General features: G+C 47.2%; 1 protein-coding gene across 1 annotated transcript in view; it reads right to left on the bottom strand.

Moving 5' to 3' along the window:
* Positions 1-16223, bottom strand: part of AQP9 (aquaporin 9) — a 57888-nt gene that overhangs the window by 11722 nt on the left and 29943 nt on the right. Inside the window, exon 4 of the mRNA XM_063926169.1 lies at positions 4367-4485. Within this exon, the coding sequence (XP_063782239.1) occupies positions 4367-4485 (119 nt within the window). The remainder of the gene's footprint in view (positions 1-4366; positions 4486-16223) is intronic.

Here is a 16223-nt window from a genome sequence, read left to right as displayed (position 1 = left end):
TGACCAAAGTCCCTGGAAGTTTCTTCCCTGTGTGACTGCCCCCCAGCCTCAAAGGCTGGCATCCATGGTCACTAGGACCTAGTCCTGTATGCCGAACCTGCGGCCCTCTTGAAGATGGGCACTCTGCAGCCACCACAGTAGAGATACCCTGGTCCTTGAAGACAGGGTTATCAGCCGATGCATCTGAAGATGTGATCCGGACCACTTGTCCAACAGGTCCCACTAAAAAGTTCTTGCATGGAACCTGCCGAATGGGATTGCTTCGTAGGAAGCTGCCATTTTTCCCAGGACTCGCGTGCAATGATGCACCGATACCTGTTTTGGCTTCAGGAGGTCTCTGACTAGAGATGATAGCTCCTTGGCTTTCTCCTCCGGGAGAAACACTTAATTCTGTTCTGTGTCCAGAACCATCCCCAGGAACAGTAGACGTGTCGTAGGAACCAGCTGTGAATTTGGACTGTTTAGAATCCAACCGTGCTGTTGTAGCACTTTCCAAAATAGTGCTACCCCGACTGGCAACTGCTCCTTGGACCTTGCTCTTATAAGGAGATTGTCCAAGTACGGGATAATTAAAACTCCCTTTTTTCGAAGGAGTATCATCATTTCGGCCATTACCTTGGTAAACACCCTCTGTGCCATGTACAGTCAAAACGGCAGTGTCTGGACTTGGTAATGGTAATCCTGTACCACAAATCTGAGGTACTCCTGGCGAGGATGGTAAATGGGGACATGCAGGTAAGCATCCTTGATGTCCCGGGATCCCATGTAATCCCCCTCGTCCAGGCTTGCAATAACCGCCCTGAGCGATTCCATCTTGAACTTGAATTTTTTTATGTATGTGTTCAAGGATTTTAAATATAAAATGGGTCACACCGAACCATGCGGTTTCGGTACCCCAAACCGTGTGGAATAGTAACCCCGTCCTTGTTGAAGTAGGGGCACCTTGAGTATTACCTGCTGGGAATACAGCTTATTAATTGCCTCTAGCGCAGCCTCCCTGCCTGAGGGAGTTGTCGGCAAGGCATATTTGAGGAAACGGCGGGGGGGAGACATCTCGAATTCCAGCTTGTACCCCTGAAATACTACTTGAATGAAACAGGGATCCACCTGTGAGCGAGCCCACTGATCGCTGAAATTTTTGAGACGGCCCCCCACCGTACCTGGCTACACCTGTGGAGCCCCCGCGTCATGCTGTGGACTCAGAGGAAGCGAGAGAAGAATTTTGATTTTCGGAACAGGCTGACTGGTGCAGCTTTTTCCCTCTTCCCATGTCTCTGTACAGAAAGGAAGCGCCTTTGACCCGCTTGCTTTTCTGAAGCCGAAAGGACTGTACCTGATAATACAGTGCTTTCTTAGTCTGTGAGGAAACCTGAGGTAAAAATATTTCTTCCCAGCTGTTGCTATGGATACGAGGTCCCAGAGACCATCCCCAAATAATTCCTCACCCTTATAAGGCAGAATCTCTATGCGCCTTTTAAAGTCAGCATCACCTGTCCAGTGACAGGTCTCTAATACCCTCCTGACAGAATGGACATTACATTCATTTTGGATGCCAGCCGGCAAAATATCCCTCTGTGCATCCCTCATATATAAGACGACGTCTTTAATATGTTTTCATGTTTGACAGGGTCACCGACCACGCTGCAGCAGCACGATCTGCAGGTCTCAGTCTAGTACCTGAGTGTGTAAATACAGACTTCAGGATAGCCTCCTGCTTTTTATCAACAGGTACCTTCAAAGTGGCCGTTCCTAAAACGGCAGTGCCACCTTTTTTGACAACCGTGTCAGCGCCTTATCCACCCTAGGGGATATCTCCCAGCGTAACTTATCCTCTGGCGGGAAAGGGTACGCCATCAGTAACTTTTTAGAAATGACCAGTTTCTTATCGGGGGGAACCCACGCTTTTCACACACTTCATTCATTCATCTGATGGGGGAACAAAACACTGCCTGCTTTTTCTCCCCAACATAAAAACCCATTTTTTGAGGGTTAATGTCAGAAATGTGTAACACATTTTTTTTATTGCCGGGATCAAGTCACGGATGTTCCTAGTGGATTGTGTATATGTCTCAACCTTGTCGACACTGGAGTCAGACTCCGTGTCGACATCTGTGTCTGCCATCTGAGTGAGCGGGCGTTTTTGAGCCCCTGATGGCCTTTGAGACGCCTGGGCAGGCGCGGACTGAGAAGCCGGCTGTCCCACAGCTGTTACGTCATCCACCCTTTTATGTAAGGAGTTGACACTGTCGGTTAATACCTTTCACCTAACCATCCACTCTGGTGTCGGCCCCACAGGTGGCGACATCACATTTATCGGCATCTGCTCCGTCACCATATAAGCCTCCTCATTAAACATGTCGACACAGCCGTACCGACACACCGCACACACACAGGGAATGCTTTGACTGAGGACATGACCCCACAAAGCCCTTTGGGGAGACAGAGAGAGAGTATGCCAGTACACACCAGAGCACTATATAATGTGGGGATTAACACTATAACTGAGTGAAATTTCCCCAATAGCTGCTTGTATATATGATATTGCGCCTAAATTTAGTGCCCCCCCTCTCTTTTTAACCCTTTGAGCCTGAAAACTACAGGGGAGAGCCTGGGGAGCTTTCTTCCAGCTGCACTGTGAAGAGAAAATGGCGCCAGTGTGTCTGAGGGAGATAGCTCCGCCCCTTTTTTGCGGACTTTTCTCCCGCTTTTTTCTGGATTCTGGCAGGGGTATTTACCACATATATAGCCTCTGGGGCTATATATTGTGGTATTTTTGCCAGCCAAGGTGTTTTTATTGCTGCTCAGGGCGCCCCCCCCAAGCGCCCTGCACCCTCAGTGACCGGAGTGTGAAGTGTGTATGAGGAGCAATGGCGCACAGCTGCAGTGCTGTGCGCTACCTTGGTGAAGACTGATGTCTTCTGCCGCCGATTTTCCGGACCTCTTCTTGCTTCTGGCTCTGTAAGGGGGACGGCGGCGCGGCTCCGGGACCGAACACCAAGGCTGGGCCTGCGGTCGATCCCTCTGGAGCTAATAGTGTCCAGTAGCCTAAGAAGCCCAAGCTGGCTGCAAGCAGGCAGGTTCGCTTCTTCTCCCCTTAGTCCCTCGCTGCAGTGAGCCTGTTGCCAGCAGGTCTCACTGAAAATAAAAAACCTAATTCTATACTTTCTTTCTAGAAGCTCAGGAGAGCCCCTAGTGTGCATCCAACCTCGGCCGGGCACAAAATCTAACTGAGGCTTGGAGGAGGGTCATGGTGGGAGGAGCCAGTGCACACCAGGTGACCTAAAGCTTTCTTTAGTTGTGCCCAGTCTCCTGCGGAGCCGCTATTCCCCATGGTCCTTACGGAGTTCCCAGCATCCACTAGGACGTCAGAGAAATGTATAGTTACGGCTTTGCCAATGGCACTTAGGGCTCGATTCAAACCTGATCGCTGCTGTGCATTTTCGCACAGAGGGCGATTATCGATAGACTGCGCATGCGTATGAACTGCAATGCACATGCGCGTTGCCAAACAACACAGCAAAAATTTCAATCGCACAACCATTTGCATACTGATTGACAGGAAGAGGCCGTTTGTGGGTGGTAACTGACCATTTTCAAGGAGTGTCAGGGAAAACGCAGGCGTTCCCAAGGGTTTTCAGAGAGGAAATGTGACGTCAGCTCCTGACCCGATCAGCCTGTTCTCATCGCATTGTAGGAGTAAGTCCTGGGATGTACAAACTGCACACAATGGTAAAAACATTCGATGGTGAGTGAGGTGTGAACGGATTTGCAGCTGTCCACTGACTGAGGCACGGCGTGCACATGCGATCGCACTGTTGCACAGGTGAATATACACTCCCCTTGGGCGGCGACTATCTGAACGCAGGACAGACAATTAGCAGCCCAGCGATTAGGTATGAATTAGGCCCATAATTCTGTCCCTAAACTTGTGGAAGGTGCAGATTCAACATGTGTTAAGGGCAGGATTTATTAATAAATTGGACCCCCAATGTGCAGAAATAACTTTTATCCTATGTATAGTTTTCTTGGTACTAGTGTTGCTTGTAACTAGTTGCATACAAGACACCTAATGGCTGTGTGAAACCCCCCTCCCACAGTGGAAAACAGTAAAACACTGCAGTGAAGGTAAGTGCTATATATACTCTTTAATATAGTGCTTCAAGCTCACAACTGTTCATACAATAGGGATTATACTTGCAAATATAAACCCTAAAAAAGCATGCCATTATGAACTAATCCTTTAAATCACTACAGTTTATTGCTAAAGGAAAATAAGTGGTACGTTCAGAATACAACATGTTGCAACAGGTGAAATCCTGTATAACACCTTACAAGTTCCTATATATAACCACACCAGTGAACTTACTTGATCTGCAAGTCCATTCAGTGTTGAAAGATATGGCGATGGATATGTTGCAAAAATGTGCGCTGTAGCATTTGGTCCATTCACTGTAAAAACTCCGTCTGTATGCTTCATTAAAGCATCTGCAAAACACAACCCAAATTTGTTTTAAATAAAGAAGAACAGTAGTTTTCTATGACAGGGAGCTCCACCCGTAATGATTTTTAAAAACCATGGGGTCTATTCATGAAGCAGTGAAAAGGGTGGAGAAGTGAGCCAGTGGAGAAGTTGGCCATGGCAACCAATCAGCAACGTAAAGTAACATTTACAATTTGCATACTATACAATACTATACTATACAATTGTACGGAGCAGCTGATTGGTTGCCATGGGCAGCTTCTCCACTGGCTCACTTCTCCACTCTTTTCACTGCTTTATGAACAGACCCCATATACCCAAATGACTATAATAATATCTGACTATTGCTTTATTGTGTCTGCTGCCTTCTTGTGCAAAGATTTGAGTACTGTATATATTAGAGATGAGCGGGTTCGGTTCGTCGAGATCCGAACCCCCCCGAACTTCACCTATTTTACACGGTTCCGAGGCAGCCTCGGATTTCCCGCCTTGCTTGGTTAACCAGAACGCGGCCGAACGTCATCATCCCGCTGTCGGATTCTAGCGAGATTCGTATTCTATATAAAGAGCCGCGCGTCGCCGGCATTTTCACTCGTGCATTGGAGATTGAATGGAGAGGATGTGGCTACGTTCTCTGCCTGAAAAGCTCCATATCTGTGCCCAGTGTGCTGCAAATATCTGTGCTCAGTGTGCTGCAAATATCTGTGCTCAGTGTGCTGCAAATATCTACGGTCTCTGCCTGAAAAGCTCCATATCTGTGCTCAGTATGCTGCAAATATCTGTGCTCAGTGTGCTGCATTTTGGTGACCAACAGTATATAGTTGTACAGTACAGTAGGCCATTGCTGTATCTTGCCGCTCTGTGTCACTGCAAGTATCCATTCCATATCTGTGCTGCATTTTTGTGAGCAGTATATATAGTAGTGATGAGCGCCTGAAATTTTTCGGGTTTTGTGTTTTGGTTTTGGGTTCGGTTCCGCGGCCGTGTTTTGGGTTCGACCGCGTTTTGGCAAAACCTCACCGAATTTTTTTTGTCGGATTCGGGTGTGTTTTGGATTCGGGTGTTTTTTTCAAAAAACCCTAAAAAACAGCTTAAATCATAGAATTTGGGGGTCATTTTGATCCCATATTATTATTAACCTCAAAAACCATAATTTCCACTCATTTTCAGTCTATTCTGAATACCTCACACCTCACAATATTATTTTTAGTCCTAAAATTTGCACCGAGGTCGCTGGATGACTAAGCTAAGCGACCCTAGTGGCCGACACAAACACCTGGCCCATCTAGGAGTGGCACTGCAGTGTCACGCAGGATGTCCCTTCCAAAAAACCCTCCCCAAACAGCACATGACGCAAAGAAAAAAAGAGGCGCAATGAGGTAGCTGTGTGAGTAAGATTAGCGACCCTAGTGGCCGACACAAACACCGGGCCCATTTAGGAGTGGCACTGCAGTGTCACGCAGGATGTCCCTTCCAAAAAACCCTCCCCAAACAGCACATGACGCAAAGAAAAAAAGAGGCGCAATGAGGTAGCTGTGTGAGTAAGATTAGCGACCCTAGTGGCCGACACAAACACCGGGCCCATCTAGGAGTGGCACTGCAGTGTCACGCAGGATGGCCCTTCCAAAAAACACTCCCCAAACAGCACATGACGCAAAGAAAAAAAGAGGCGCAATGAGGTAGCTGACTGTGTGAGTAAGATAAGCGACCCTAGTGGCCGACACAAACACCGGGCCCATTTAGGAGTGGCACTGCAGTGTCACGCAGGATGTCCCTTCCAAAAAACCCTCCCCAAACAGCACATGACGCAAAGAAAAAAAGAGGCGCAATGAGGTAGCTGTGTGAGTAAGATTAGCGACCGTAGTGGCCGACACAAACACCGGGCCCATTTAGGAGTGGCACTGCAGTGTCACGCAGGATGTCCCTTCCAAAAAACCCTCCCCAAACAGCACATGACGCAAAGAAAAAAAGAGGCGCAATGAGGTAGCTGTGTGAGTAAGATTAGCGACCCTAGTGGCCGACACAAACACCGGGCCCATCTAGGAGTGGCACTGCAGTGTCACGCAGGATGTCCCTTCCAAAAAACCCTCCCCAAACAGCACATGACGCAAAGAAAAAAAGAGGCGCAATGAGGTAGCTGACTGTGTGAGTAAGATAAGCGACCCTAGTGGCCGACACAAACACCGGGCCCATTTAGGAGTGGCACTGCAGTGTCACGCAGGATGTCCCTTCCAAAAAACCCTCCCCAAACAGCACATGACGCAAAGAAAAAAAGAGGCGCAATGAGGTAGCTGTGTGAGTAAGATTAGCGACCGTAGTGGCCGACACAAACACCGGGCCCATTTAGGAGTGGCACTGCAGTGTCACGCAGGATGTCCCTTCCAAAAAACCCTCCCCAAACAGCACATGACGCAAAGAAAAAAAGAGTCGCAATGAGGTAGCTGTGTGAGTAAGATTAGCGACCCTAGTGGCCGACACAAACACCGGGCCCATCTAGGAGTGGCACTGCAGTGTCACGCAGGATGGCCCTTCCAAAAAACCCTCCCCAAACAGCACATGACGCAAAGAAAAAAAGAGGCGCAATGAGGTAGCTGACTGTGTGAGTAAGATAAGCGACCCTAGTGGCCGACACAAACACCGGGCCCATCTAGGAGTGGCACTGCAGTGTCACGCAGGATGTCCCTTCCAAAAAACCCTCCCCAAACAGCACATGACGCAAAGAAAAAAAGAGGCGCAATGAGGTAGCTGACTGTGTGAGTAAGATAAGCGACCCTAGTGGCCGACACAAACACCGGGCCCATTTAGGAGTGGCACTGCAGTGTCACGCAGGATGTCCCTTCCAAAAAACCCTCCCCAAACAGCACATGACGCAAAGAAAAATAAAAGAAAAAAGAGGTGCAAGATGGAATTGTCCTTGGGCCCTCCCACCCACCCTTATGTTGTATAAACAAAACAGGACATGCACACTTTAACCAACCCATCATTTCAGTGACAGGGTCTGCCACACGACTGTGACTGATATGACGGGTTGGTTTGGACCCCCCCCAAAAAAGAAGCAATTAATCTCTCCTTGCACAAACTGGCTCTACAGAGGCAAGATGTCCACCTCATCATCATCCTCCGATATATCACCGTGTACATCCCCCTCCTCACAGATTATCAATTCGTCCCCACTGGAATCCACCATCTCAGCTCCCTGTGTACTTTGTGGAGGCAATTGCTGCTGGTCAATGTCTCCGCGGAGGAATTGATTATAATTCATTTTAATGAACATCATCTTCTCCACATTTTCTGGATGTAACCTCGTACGCCGATTGCTGACAAGGTGAGTGGCGGCACTAAACACTCTTTCGGAGTACACACTTGTGGGAGGGCAACTTAGGTAGAATAAAGCCAGTTTGTGCAATGGCCTCCAAATTGCCTCTTTTTCCTGCCAGTATAAGTATGGACTGTGTGACGTGCCTACTTGGATGCGGTCACTCATATAATCCTCCACCATTCTTTCAATGGTGAGAGAATCATATGCAGTGACAGTAGACGACATGTCCGTAATCGTTGTCAGGTCCTTCAGTCCGGACCAGATGTCAGCATCAGCAGTCGCTCCAGACTGCCCTGCATCACCGCCAGCGGGTGGGCTCGGAATTCTGAGCCTTTTCCTCGCACCCCCAGTTGCGGGAGAATGTGAAGGAGGAGATGTTGACAGGTCGCGTTCCGCTTGACTTGACAATTTTCTCACCAGCAGGTCTTTCAACCCCAGCAGACTTGTGTCTGCCGGAAAGAGAGATCCAAGGTAGGCTTTAAATCTAGGATCGAGCATGGTGGCCAAAATGTAGTGCTCTGATTTCAACAGATTGACCACCCGTGAATCCTTGTTAAGCGAATTAAGGGCTCCATCCACAAGTCCCACATGCCTAGCGGAATCGCTCCGTGTTAGCTCCTCCTTCAATGTCTCCAGCTTCTTCTGCAAAAGCCTGATGAGGGGAATGACCTGACTCAGGCTGGCAGTGTCTGAACTGACTTCACGTGTGGCAAGTTCAAAGGGCAGCCGAATCTTGCACAACGTTGAAATCATTCTCCACTGCGCTTGAGACAGGTGCATTCCACCTCCTATATCGTGCTCAATTGTATAGGCTTGAATGGCCTTTTGCTGCTCCTCCAACCTCTGAAGCATATAGAGGGTTGAATTCCACCTCGTTACCACTTCTTGCTTCAGATGATGGCAGGGCAGGTTCAGTAGTTTTTGGTGGTGCTCCAGTCTTCTGTACGTGGTGCCTGTACGCCGAAAGTGTCCCGCAATTCTTCTGGCCACCGACAGCATCTCTTGCACGCCCCTGTCGTTTTTTAAATAATTCTGCACCACCAAATTCAAGGTATGTGCAAAACATGGGACGTGCTGGAATTTGCCCATATTTAATGCACACACAATATTGCTGGCGTTGTCCGATGCCACAAATCCACAGGAGAGTCCAATTGGGGTAAGCCATTCCGCGATGATCTTCCTCAGTTGCCGTAAGAGGTTTTCAGCTGTGTGCGTATTCTGGAAGGCGGTGATACAAAGCGTAGCCTGCCTAGGAAAGAGTTGGCGTTTGCGAGATGCTGCTACTGGTGCCGCCGCTGCTGTTCTTGCGGCGGGAGTCCATACATCTACCCAGTGGGCTGTCACAGTCATATAGTCCTGACCCTGCCCTGCTCCACTTGTCCACATGTCCGTGGTTAAGTGGACATTGGGTACAGCTGCATTTTTTAGGACACTGGTGACTCTTTTTCTGAGGTCTGTGTAAATTTTCGGTATCGCCTGCCTAGAGAAATGGAACCTAGATGGTATTTGGTACCGGGGACACAGTACCTCCAACAAGTCTCTAGTTGGCTCTGCAGTAATGATGGATACCGGAACCACGTTTCTCACCACCCAGGATGCCAAGGCCTCAGTTATCCGCTTTGCAGTAGGATGACTGCTGTGATATTTCATCTTCCTCGCAAAGGACTGTTGGACAGTCAATTGCTTGGTGGAAGTAGTAAAAGTGGTCTTACGACTTCCCCTCTGGGATGACCATCGACTCCCAGCAGCAACAACAGCAGCGCCAGCAGCAGTAGGCGTTACACGCAAGGATGCATCGGAGGAATCCCAGGCAGGAGAGGACTCGTCAGAATTGCCAGTGACATGGCCTGCAGGACTATTGGCATTCCTGGGGAAGGAGGAAATTGACACTGAGGGAGTTGGTGGGGTGGTTTGCGTGAGCTTGGTTACAAGAGGAAGGGATTTACTGGTCAGTGGACTGCTTCCGCTGTCACCCAAAGTTTTTGAACTTGTCACTGACTTATTATGAATGCGCTGCAGGTGACGTATAAGGGAGGATGTTCCGAGGTGGTTAACGTCCTTACCCCTACTTATTACAGCTTGACAAAGGGAACACACGGCTTGACACCTGTTGTCCGCATTTCTGTTGAAATACCTCCACACCGAAGAGCTGATTTTTTTGGTATTTTCACCAGGCATGTCAACGGCCATATTCCTCCCACGGACAACAGGTGTCTCCCTGGGTGCCTGACTTAAACAAACCACCTCACCATCAGAATCCTCCTGGTCAATTTCCTCCCCAGCGCCAGCAACACCCATATCCTCCTCATCCTGGTGTACTTCAACACTGACATCTTCAATCTGACTATCAGGAACTGGTCTGCGGGTGCTCCTTCCAGCACTTGCAGGGGGCGTGCAAATGGTGGAAGGCGCATGCTCTTCACGTCCAGTGTTGGGAAGGTCAGGCATCGCAACCGACACAATTGGACTCTCCTTGTGGATTTGGGATTTCGAAGAACGCACAGTTCTTTGCGGTGCTACTGCTTTTGCCAGCTTGAGTCTTTTCATTTTTCTAGCGAGAGGCTGAGTGCCTCCATCCTCATGTGAAGCTGAACCACTAGCCATGAACATAGGCCAGGGCCTCAGCCGTTCCTTGCCACTCCGTGTGGTAAATGGCATATTGGCAAGTTTACGCTTCTCCTCCGACAATTTTATTTTAGGTTTTGGAGTCCTTTTTTTACTGATATTTGGTGTTTTGGATTTGACATGCTCTGTACTATGACATTGGGCATCGGCCTTGGCAGACGACGTTGCTGGCATTTCATCATCTCGGCCATGACTAGTGGCAGCAGCTTCAGCACGAGGTGGAAGTGGATCTTGATCTTTCCCTAATTTTGGAACCTCAACATTTTTGTTCTCCATATTTTAATAGGCACAACTAAAAGGCACCTCAGGTAAACAATGGAGATGGATAGATACTAGTATACAATTATGGACGGACTGCCGAGTGCCGACACAGAGGTAGCTACAGCCGTGAACTACCGTACTGTACTGTGTCTGCTGCTAATATAGACTGGTTGATAAAGAGATGTAGTAGTATGTATAAGTATAAAGAAGAAAGAAAAAAAAACCACGGGTAGGTGGTATACAATTATGGACGGACTGCCGAGTGCCGACACAGAGGTAGCTACAGCCGTGGACTACCGTACTGTACTGTGTCTGCTGCTAATATAGACTGGTTGATAAAGAGATGTAGTAGTATGTATAAGTATAAAGAAGAAAGAAAAAAAACCACGGGTAGGTGGTATACAATTATGGACGGACTGCCGAGTGCCGACACAGAGGTAGCTACAGCCGTGGACTACCGTACTGTACTGTGTCTGCTGCTAATATAGACTGGTTGATAAAGAGATGTAGTAGTATGTATAAGTATAAAGAAGAAAGAAAAAATAACCACGGGTAGGTGGTATACAATTATGGACGGACTGCCGAGTGCCGACACAGAGGTAGCTACAGCCGTGGACTACCGTACTGTACTGTGTCTGCTGCTAATATAGACTGGTTGATAAAGAGATGTAGTAGTATGTATAAGTATAAAGAAGAAAGAAAAAAAAACCACGGGTAGGTGGTATACAATTATGGACGGACTGCCGAGTGCCGACACAGAGGTAGCTACAGCCGTGGACTACCGTACTGTACTGTGTCTGCTGCTAATATAGACTGGTTGATAAAGAGATGTAGTAGTATGTATAAGTATAAAGAAGAAAGAAAAAAAAAACCACGGGTAGGTGGTATACAATTATGGACGGACTGCCGAGTGCCGACACAGAGGTAGCTACAGCCGTGGACTACCGTACTGTACTGTGTCTGCTGCTAATATAGACTGGTTGATAAAGAGATGTAGTAGTATGTATTAGTATAAAGAAGAAAGAAAAAAAACCACGGGTAGGTGGTATACAATTATGGATGGACTGCCGAGTGCCGACACAGAGGTAGCTACAGCCGTGGACTACCGTACTGTACTGTGTCTGCTGCTAATATAGACTGGTTGATAAAGAGATGTAGTAGTATGTATAAGTATAAAGAAGAAAGAAAAAAAAACCACGGGTAGGTGGTATACAATTATGGACGGACTGCCGAGTGCCGACACAGAGGTAGCTACAGCCGTGGACTACCGTACTGTACTGTGTCTGCTGCTAATATAGACTGGTTGATAAAGAGATGTAGTAGTATGTATAAGTATAAAGAAGAAAGAAAAAAAAACCACGGGTAGGTGGTATACAATTATGGACGGACTGCCGAGTGCCGACACAGAGGTAGCTACAGCCGTGGACTACCGTACTGTACTGTGTCTGCTGCTAATATAGACTGGTTGATAAAGAGATGTAGTAGTATGTATAAGTATAAAGAAGAAAGAAAAAAAAACCACGGGTAGGTGGTATACAATTATGGACGGACTGCCGAGTGCCGACACAGAGGTAGCTACAGCCGTGGACTACCGTACTGTACTGTGTCTGCTGCTAATATAGACTGGTTGATAAAGAGATGTAGTAGTATGTATAAGTATAAAGAAGAAAGAAAAAAAAAACCACGGGTAGGTGGTATACAATTATGGACTGACTGCCGAGTGCCGACACAGAGGTAGCTACAGCCGTGGACTACCGTACTGTACTGTGTCTGCTGCTAATATAGACTGGTTGATAAAGAGATGTAGTAGTATGTATAAGTATAAAGAAGAAAGAAAAAAAAACCACGGGTAGGTGGTATACAATTATGGACGGACTGCCGAGTGCCGACACAGAGGTAGCTACAGCCGTGAACTACCGTACTGTACTGTGTCTGCTGCTAATATAGACTGGTTGATAAAGAGATGTAGTAGTATGTATGTATAAAGAAGAAAGAAAAAAAAACCTCGGGTAGGTGGTATACAATTATGGACGGACTGCCGAGTGCCGACACAGAGGTAGCTACAGCCGTGAACTACCGTACTGTACTGTGTCTGCTGCTAATATAGACTGGTTGATAAAGAGATGTAGTAGTATGTATGTATAAAGAAGAAAGAAAAAAAAACCTCGGGTAGGTGGTATACAATTATGGACGGACTGACGAGTGCCGACACAGAGGTAGCTACAGCCGTGAACTACCGTACTGTACTGTGTCTGCTGCTAATATAGACTGGTTGATAAAGAGATGTAGTAGTATGTATGTATAAAGAAGAAAGAAAAAAAAACCTCGGGTAGGTGGTATACAATTATGGACGGACTGCCGAGTGCCGACACAGAGGTAGCTACAGCCGTGAACTACCGTACTGTACTGTGTCTGCTGCTAATATAGACTGGTTGATAAAGAGATGTAGTAGTATGTATGTATAAAGAAGAAAGAAAAAAAAACCACGGGTAGGTGGTATACAATTATGGATGGACTGCCGAGTGCCGACACAGAGGTAGCTACAGCCGTGAACTACCGTACTGTGTCTGCTGCGACTGGATGATAAATAATGATATAAAAAATATATATATATCACTACTGCAGCCGGACAGGTATATATTATATAATGACGGACCTGCTGGACACTGTCTGTCAGCAGAATGAGTTTTTTATAGAATAAAAAAAAAAACACCACACAAGTGAAGTCACACGACGAGTGTTTAACTTTTTCAGGCAATCACAATATAGTATACTACTAACTATACTGGTGGTCAGTGTGGTCAGGTCACTGGCAGTGGCACTCCTGCAGCAAAAGTGTGCACTGTTTAATTTTAATATAATATGTACTCCTGGCTCCTGCTATAACCTATAACTGGCACTGCAGTGCTCCCCAGTCTCCCCCACAATTATAAGCTGTGTGAGCTGAGCACAGTCAGATATATATACATAGATGATGCAGCACACTGGGCTGAGCAGTGCACACAGATATGGTATGTGACTGAGTCACTGTGTGTATCGTTTTTTTCAGGCAGAGAACGGATATATTAAATAAAACTGCACTGTCTGGTGGTCACTGTGGTCAGTCACTAGTAAACTCTGCACTCTCTACACTTCTACAGTACTCCTAAGCTCCAGTAAATCAGGTCAATCTCTCTCTCTCTCTCTCTCTCTTCTAATCTAAATGGAGAGGACGCCAGCCACGTCCTCTCCCTATCAATCTCAATGCACGTGTGAAAATGGCGGCGACGCGCGGCTCCTTATATAGAATCCGAGTCTCGCGAGAATCCGACAGCGTCATGATGACGTTCGGGCGCGCTCGGGTTAACCGAGCAAGGCGGGAGGATCCGAGTCTGCTCGGACCCGTGAAAAAAACCATGAAGTTCGGGCGGGTTCGGATTCAGAGAAACCGAACCCGCTCATCTCTAATATATAGTATTACAGTGCAGCATTGTGGTGACTAACAGTATACAGTTGTACAATACAGTACAGTAGGCCATTGCTGTATCTTGCAGCTCTGTGTCACTGCAAGTATCCATTCCATATCTGTGCTGCATTTTTGTGAGCAGTATATATATATAGTAGTACAGTTTAGCATTTTGGTGACCAACAGTATATAGTTGTACAGTAGGCCATTGCTGTATCTTGCAGCTCTATGTCACTGCAAGTATCCATTCCATATCTGTGCTGCATTTTTGTGAGCAGTATATATAGAAGTACAGTGCAGCATTTTGGTGACCAACAGTATATAGTTGTACAGTACAGTAGGCCATTGCTGTATCTTGCAGCTCTGTGTCACTGCAAGTATCCATTCCATATCTGTGCTGCTTTTTTGTGAGCAGTATATATAGTAGTACAGTGCAGCATTTTGGTGACCAACAGTATATAGTTGTACAGTACAGTAGGCCATTGCTGTATCTTGCAGCTCTGTGTCACTGCAAGTATCCATTCCATATCTGTGCTGCATTTTTGTGAGCAGTATATATAGTAGTACAGTGCAGCATTTTAGTGACCAACAGTATATAGTTGTACAGTACAGTAGACCATTGCTGTATCTTGCAGCTCTAGCGCATAGGCGCTACAGATACAATGTAGCGCCTATGCGCTCCATTGTAGCCAATGGTGGGAACTTTGTGGTCAGCGGTGAGGTTACTTTCGGTCAACCGCTGACCGCAAAGTTGCCACCATTGGCTACAATGGAGCACATAGGCGCTACATTGTATCTGTGCCGTGTGCTGCCTCACAGACACTACAGGAGCACACAGCCAATCAGGAGAGTGCCACGACGTGGCGCTCCCTGATTGGCTGAAGGGACCCTCTTTGACAGGAGTCAGGGGGGGTCCTGACAGTTGGGGAAAGGGGTCCCATGTGTAAACATGGGACCCCTTTCAGTGCGTGGTCGGGTTTCTGTTTTATTATTTTGCCAAGTACGTGGATTATACAAAGGTCTGATTCTACACTGGATTATGTGAGTATAATTTTTTTCACAGGTACCCCAAGGATTCTACATGGAGAAGAGGACTGAGCCTCGTGGGAACATAGGTAAGTATGTGTGTATGGAGGTGTGCATGTATGTAATAAATTTATACTTTCACGGTGTGTGTGTCCTGTTTTTTTGGGGGGATTTTTTTAGTAGTAGTACTACAGGTACCAGCGGGCCCGGTTTTCCACCGCATGCTGGTACTTGTGGTTCTCCAAGTACCAGCTTGCGGGGGAGGCTTGCTGGGACTTGTAGTACTGCTACTAAAAACAATATTCACATTTTTTCAAAAGGCTATCAGCCCCCCATCCGCCGCCCTTGGATGGGAGGGACAGCCTCGGGCTTCACCCCTGGCCCTTGGGTGGCTGGAGGGGGAGACCCCTTGATCTAAGGGGTTCCCACTCCTCCAAGGTACCCCGGCCAGGGGTGACTAGTTGGGTATGTAATGCCAATGCCACAGGGACCAGTATAAAAGTGTCCCCTGGCTGTGGCATTATGTACCTGGCTAGTGGAGCCCGGTGCTGGTTTCAAAAATACGGTGGACCCCTACGCTTTTTGTCCCCCGTATTTTTGGAACCAGGACATGGCGCAGAGCCCGGTGCTGGTTGATTAAATATGGGGGAACCCCTGTAATTTTCCCCCCCATATTTTTTCAACCAGGACCGGCTCAAAGAGCCCGAGACTGGTTGTGCTTAGGAGGGGGGACCCCACGCAATTTTTTTTCCGATTTTACACTAAACAGACCCTTTCCCATAGATAACCATGCACAGATCTCACTGATCCGTGCATGGCTATCCAAACTCGACTGGAAAAAGCAGGTCTATTTTTTTGCTGCTTTTTTTAACGAATCGAAAAAAAACAGACCCGCACTTGAGCACTCAGAAACTAACACCCAAATACGAATGAATAGTGAATGCCCGTATTGTATGAAATAACAGCCGTGTTTGACCGATGGTCTATTCATTCGTATTTCGTAACTTTGCAAATCAAACCATTACGAATAGTCCAAACACTGCTGAGATTGGTGCTTAGTGAATTCC

This window comes from Pseudophryne corroboree, chromosome 6, assembly GCF_028390025.1.
Source record: "Pseudophryne corroboree isolate aPseCor3 chromosome 6, aPseCor3.hap2, whole genome shotgun sequence".
Classification (NCBI taxonomy): Eukaryota; Metazoa; Chordata; class Amphibia; order Anura; family Myobatrachidae; genus Pseudophryne; species Pseudophryne corroboree.
Note: the sequence above shows the minus strand (reverse complement) of the source record. Positions and strands in the feature narration are given on the sequence as shown.